At 42.3% G+C, this 215-nt stretch overlaps 1 protein-coding gene across 1 annotated transcript in view; it reads left to right on the top strand.

The window, feature by feature from the left end:
• HIP1R (huntingtin interacting protein 1 related) overlaps nt 1-215 on the top strand; it is a gene marked incomplete at its 5' end in the record, with an annotated part of 13,352 nt that overhangs the window by 9,814 nt on the left and 3,323 nt on the right. The window contains 2 exon segments of the mRNA XM_010176046.1: nt 1-31; nt 174-215. The exon segment at nt 174-215 is cut by the window's right edge and continues 1 nt beyond it. Of these exon segments, the coding sequence (XP_010174348.1) occupies nt 1-31; nt 174-215 (73 nt within the window).

Genomic DNA, 215 nt, shown 5'->3' with positions numbered 1-215 from the left:
AATTTTGAACTCCTGCACGGACCTAATGAAGGTCAGTACTGCAGAAACCTAGCTGGGGCATCAAGGCTGTGCAAAACTCTAACCTCCCACCACTGGCAGCATCAATCCTTCTTTATAAAGTCCCCATCAAACACCCAAACCTGATTGTTGGTTTTTTTGTTTCTTTGTTCTAGGCTATTAGACTTCTTGTAATGACATCTACAAACCTACAGAAG

Source organism: Antrostomus carolinensis, unplaced genomic scaffold, assembly GCF_000700745.2.
Source record: "Antrostomus carolinensis isolate BGI_N321 unplaced genomic scaffold, ASM70074v2 scaffold40059, whole genome shotgun sequence".
Taxonomy (NCBI): domain Eukaryota; kingdom Metazoa; phylum Chordata; class Aves; order Caprimulgiformes; family Caprimulgidae; genus Antrostomus; species Antrostomus carolinensis.
The sequence above is the reverse complement of the archived record's forward strand: the minus strand, read 5'-3'. Positions and strand labels throughout refer to the sequence as shown.